Here is a 5,124-nt window from a genome sequence, read left to right as displayed (position 1 = left end):
ATTTTTCATACCAATCTCAGTTCCTCCTCACTCGCTTTCTCTGCTTTCCCACCTCCCTCAATCCTACCCCCTATCCATTCCTCAGAGAGGGTAAGGCCTCCTTTGGGGAGTCAAAAAAGTCAGACATACTAGGTTTAGGCAGGACCAGGCCTTTATGCCTTGTTTCAAGGCTGAGCAAGGTATCCCTCCCTAAGGAATGTGTTACAAAAAGCCATTTCATGTACCCAGAATAAGCCCTGGTACCACTGCCAGGGGCTCCACAAACAGATCTAGGCACATAATTGTCACCCACATTTAGAGGGCCTAGTTCAGTCCCATGCATGTTCCTCAGCTTACAGGCCAGAGTCCATGAGCTCCCACCAGCTTGGGTCAGCTTTCTCTGTGGTTTTCCCCATCATGATTTTGACCTCACTTGCTCCTGTGTTCCATCCTCAACTGAAGTCTAGGAGCTCAGCCCAGTGCTTGGTTGGGGATCACTGTATCTGCTTTCTTCAGTTACTGGATATAGGTTCCATGATGACAATTAGGGTAGTCACTAATCTGATTATAGGGGAAGGTAAGTTCATTATTCTCCATCATTGCTATGAGTGTTAGTTGGTATCATCCTTGTGGATTCCTGGGTATTTTCCTAGAACCACTTCTAATACTAAAATGTTTATTGTTCAGGGTTCTGTAGAGGATCTGTTTTTATAAAATGTATCTTTATCTATATCTGTATATATGTATCAACCATTGTATCTATTTCTATCTCTATCTATCTATCTTTCTTTCTCCCTGTCTATCTATGACAATGATTTATCAGAATTACTTGCAGGTTGTTGTCCAGCTACTCAAACAATTTCTCTCTACCAAAAGAAGTTCTAAGAATCCAGTAGTTATTCAGTCAACAAGGCTGGATATCTCAGCTTGTCTTCAATATATGTTGGAGTCATGAAGAAGTAAGCTGTAATGCCAGTGGAGGTATGGACTTGATAGTGAAAGTGAGAGCAATAAGACAAGAAAACAAACTTATATCCATATCTTTTATATAGGCTACCAGCACAATCTGTGATCCAGATTAAAGGTAAATCATTTCATCATAAAATACCTGTATTAAAGGTGTATCATCCGCTGTGGAAGATCTTGACTAGAAGTGGGTCTCTGCACTTCAAAATTTAATTAAAAAAATCCCCCACATGTGTGTCCAGTTATTTGAATTTTAGTTAATTTCAGATTTCGTCAAGTTGACAAACAAGAATAGCTTTCACAGTGTCCTAATAAGTGACAGTGGTTATTTGGTGCATGACTTAATAAGAAACTAATTTTAAAGAATTCATCCTAGCCATCTTATGTGTGCCCTTTGGAATTCATTGATTGCTCAGAACCAACCACATAGTCCTAGTAGTCATGGAAACATAAGAATGTGTATAGTTACTTCCCTTAAGGTTGGCAGTCGGTAACACTTGTATTTCCTGGAAGAGAGATAAAAAGGTAAAGATTTTATATTTTCCATGTTGTTTTCATTAAACACCTTCCCTATCTTAAAATAGAGAATGCCAAAGAAGGCCTCTGACATATTGATCATGTTTTCCATTTGAGTAAATCCCTCTGAACATCATAACTGACAGGAAAACCCAAGTGAGTAATAACTCTCCAGTGTCTGCACTGCCCATTTATCTGTGTACCTCACTGAAGTATGTGAATTGGAATTAGCATCTCTTGTATTTCCCTATGTATAAAATGAGAATAATAATTGTTTGGGTATCATTGGAAGGTCACTAATATCCTGAAGTGTTTAATATAGGTTCAAACAAAGCAAATCAGAGGTATGAATGCACAGGATTGTGAGAGTTCAACAGTAAACAAGACATTGTTCTGAGTAGAAACATGTGCCTAACAGAACTTCTTTCACTCAGGTGCTTCACCACTTCATGTGACTCCCTCTCTGATCAGTATTTCCAGTGAATTAGAGAAAGACTTGTGATATTGTCATCTTCCAAATGGATCACTTCGCCCCTAACACAAAAAGGTAAAAACATAATGTATGATATATGAAGGCTTTCTACTTGGTTGTTAACAAAAAGCTTCTATTTGCTCTTGGGGTTCAGACAAGGGCAGCAGCACATCCTGCCAAGCAAGCTCATTTGTCTTGTACAAAATCATCCCCCCTCCTGCTTTCATTTCTGCTTCAAAGCATACTGCTCCTGCAGTCCTCTGCTTCAGACCTGCCTTGGCAAGAAACAGCTCATGGTGGTACCCAAGCCATCATCAATTACAAATCCATCTTGCTTATGTAATTTCCCAAGTAATAGACCTACAGCCTTTTCTCTTTTAGGAAGCACATTCCACAAAAGACTTTGTAACAGTAGGTAGCTGATAGATAATGCTCCATGGCAAGGAAGCCCTATTATGGGCCCCTTAATTTTCCTCATGTGTGACAGCAATGAAATAGGCAGATGCTGGAATCATTGAAGGACGTTGCCTTCTTCCTTTCTGCTAAATGATTCATCAGGACCTGTCAGCATGATTTTCTCCTTTTCCTTATTGCTACACTCAAGGATCTGAGTTGAGAGAAGACACAAATAAGTACCTTCATAGTGTTAATGTGAAGTGCAAATTTTGTGTCAAAGATGACATTGGCTAACCCAAAATACCTCAGGATACTTTATATGTTGCACCCAAAAGAAGTCAATATTCTCAAGGTGCAATATTGAATAATTAGCAGATATGAAATACACATATTCATGATTCCTTTTCTTTTATATACATAGTTTAGTTTTATGGTTTTGGAGAGTGAACTCAGTGCCTCATGTGTGATAGGAAATCATTAGACCAACAAGTTATATCACCATCAAGTTACAAATAGAAGTTTATGTTTGTGTCCATGCTAGTTTTAATTATATCATGTCACACATACCCTTCTACAGAAATCAACACTTTAAGGAAAATATTTAAACAATTATGACAGTGTCTGATTTATCTCCCTTGATATACTTAGCTTTCCTTTCCTGTGCATATTTTATGCTCAGATATATTCAGATATTTATAGAATATATTCTGGCATGCTATTCATTGACATAAATGAACATCATGTACAACATACACATAAGATTTACATCATGTTTCTTCTTGCTTCTTTCTTCTGAAGGGCAATATTAAATAACTATACAGATATTAAAGTGCTCTTATAAGGATCATGCAATAATCCACTACAATTACTTGTGCATCCCTCTGCTCGGAACACTCATTAAAGTTATTTATAATTGTTCTGTTTTGAATATAAAGATACAGTCTGCATCACCTTAAATGTTACTACAAACTAGTATTTCACCTTTAATTCCAAGTATTGAAATTCCTAGTCAACAAATAAGAAAAAAAGCATCCTTTGTAGGATACCGTGAAAGTATAGTCCAAAATATCTTACAATAGGAACTCCTCCCACAGTCACAAATATCAATGCTTTGTATACATACTTAACCTCTGTGTAGAACCCTGATAAACACACACACACACACACACACACACACACACACACACACACACACACATACACACAATATTTGGACAGCATAGACAGGGTGTGAGTACTTAATACTCTTAAATCATGACTCATTCTGTTTTCCAGCCTTCTTTTATGTTCATGGATTGACTCTATACTTGTTCAGTCTTATCTCCAGGTTTGCACAGGGGAAGGAGTGTATCTTCAGACTGACTGGCTTCCTCTGCAGCCTCTTATCTTCAGGATTTGGAATAATCCTTGCAAACAGCCAATACTGGCGCCTTTGGGAATTTGAAAATAACGTGGTTCAGCTTGTGTACATTGGACTCTGGGAAGCTTATTACCATCAGGAGTTTAACATCTCTGGTTCTGTGACCAGGATTCTGGTGCACAGCCCAGTCAACTCGACCTGGACCATTTCACCTGAATTTAGATGTGCACAGAGCCTGATATTATTGGCTATCTTTATAAAACCTGTGGTGGTGATTTTTAGCTCAGCAGCTATTAGGGTTAGCATTATCAGAGCCTCAGTCCCTGAGATTCAGATATTCTGCTACAAGTGCTGTGTCTTAATTCTGCTTCTCAGTAGCCTTTGCACAGCTCTTTCTGTGACCTGGAACCATGTAGTAGATCTTTATGGCAAAACTACTCTTGACTTTCCACCCACCTTTCCTGTTAGGAAAGTAGCCCTTATAAAGAAACACTACACTCATGTGTTCCCAATAGGGGTCCTGACAGCCACCTTGTCACTCTTTGCTATGATTATGTTCCTCTTTGAAATCAGGTCCTTGAAACTACAGAGTAAACTGAATGCCCAGGTTGCTTCCAAACAGGCCAATCAAAAGGCCTGAAATGAGAGATATGGCATTTGCAAATTGTGCCAGGTGACTCCTTGGCCAAATTTCCTACACCCACATGATACTCTTGTAGTATTCTACTCACTTAAAATAAAATGTCATTTTGATTTCCAGAATGTGTCTGAAACTTGTATCTTTCTCTACGTATTGAATGTGTTGCCTTCTTTAAAGATATTCATATCCTAAACTCTACATGCAAAGATGATGTGTTCTGATAGTGCCAACTCCCTATGGCAGGCAAAAGTACTGGTGAAATGAAAATGGCATAAATCTAAGGACCAATGCTAAGGTGAGAGGTTTGCTATTAAAACTTGAAAAAAAACACAGGAATGGTTTGGAGACATTTAAGCCCTAATATGTGTCAAAAACAGAGCACTACTTCCTACCCTTGGTAGTACTGAAGGGTCTGCTTTCTTGGAGGCAAGAAGGCCAACTGTATACTGACAATGCCTACTGTGTCTGAAGACTTTTCCTAATGGGAATATCTGAAACCCCAGGCATGTCCAGTCTACTCTGATGGGTAAAGGGATCACTGGGTGGAACAACTTGTTATGTGCACTACTTAGCTGTTTGGAAGACCTAGGAGCATTAGAGGATTCTACTGAATATGGCTAAGCCACTAATAATGTCCTGGACCTACTCCATCCCAAAGAAGAAACTGGTGCACCCATTGAGACAATGAAATGCCCTCTCCAAATTGGAGAGTTAGGGGATGGAAGTGGTGTCTCAAATTTAGTGCCTGTGTTTCTAAGAAGAGCTTCTGAATCCTTATTTCTTTTCTGGGTGTAA

General features: G+C 38.8%; 1 protein-coding gene across 1 annotated transcript; it reads left to right on the top strand.

Annotated features, from left to right (window-relative positions):
• Positions 1–1,393: 1,393 nt before the first annotated feature.
• Positions 1,394–4,451, top strand: LOC102928682 (uncharacterized). The gene is made up of 3 exons (XM_042269380.2): positions 1,394–1,470; positions 1,896–2,008; positions 3,645–4,451. The coding sequence occupies exons 2-3, from the start codon at positions 1,980–1,982 to the stop codon at positions 4,327–4,329; spliced, it is 714 nt and encodes a 237-aa protein (XP_042125314.1). The 5' UTR covers positions 1,394–1,470; positions 1,896–1,979; the 3' UTR covers positions 4,330–4,451.
• The last annotated feature ends 673 nt before the right edge of the window (positions 4,452–5,124 follow it).

This window comes from Peromyscus maniculatus, chromosome X (assembly GCF_049852395.1).
Source record: "Peromyscus maniculatus bairdii isolate BWxNUB_F1_BW_parent chromosome X, HU_Pman_BW_mat_3.1, whole genome shotgun sequence".
Taxonomy (NCBI): domain Eukaryota; kingdom Metazoa; phylum Chordata; class Mammalia; order Rodentia; family Cricetidae; genus Peromyscus; species Peromyscus maniculatus.
The sequence above is the reverse complement of the archived record's forward strand: the minus strand, read 5'-3'. Positions and strand labels throughout refer to the sequence as shown.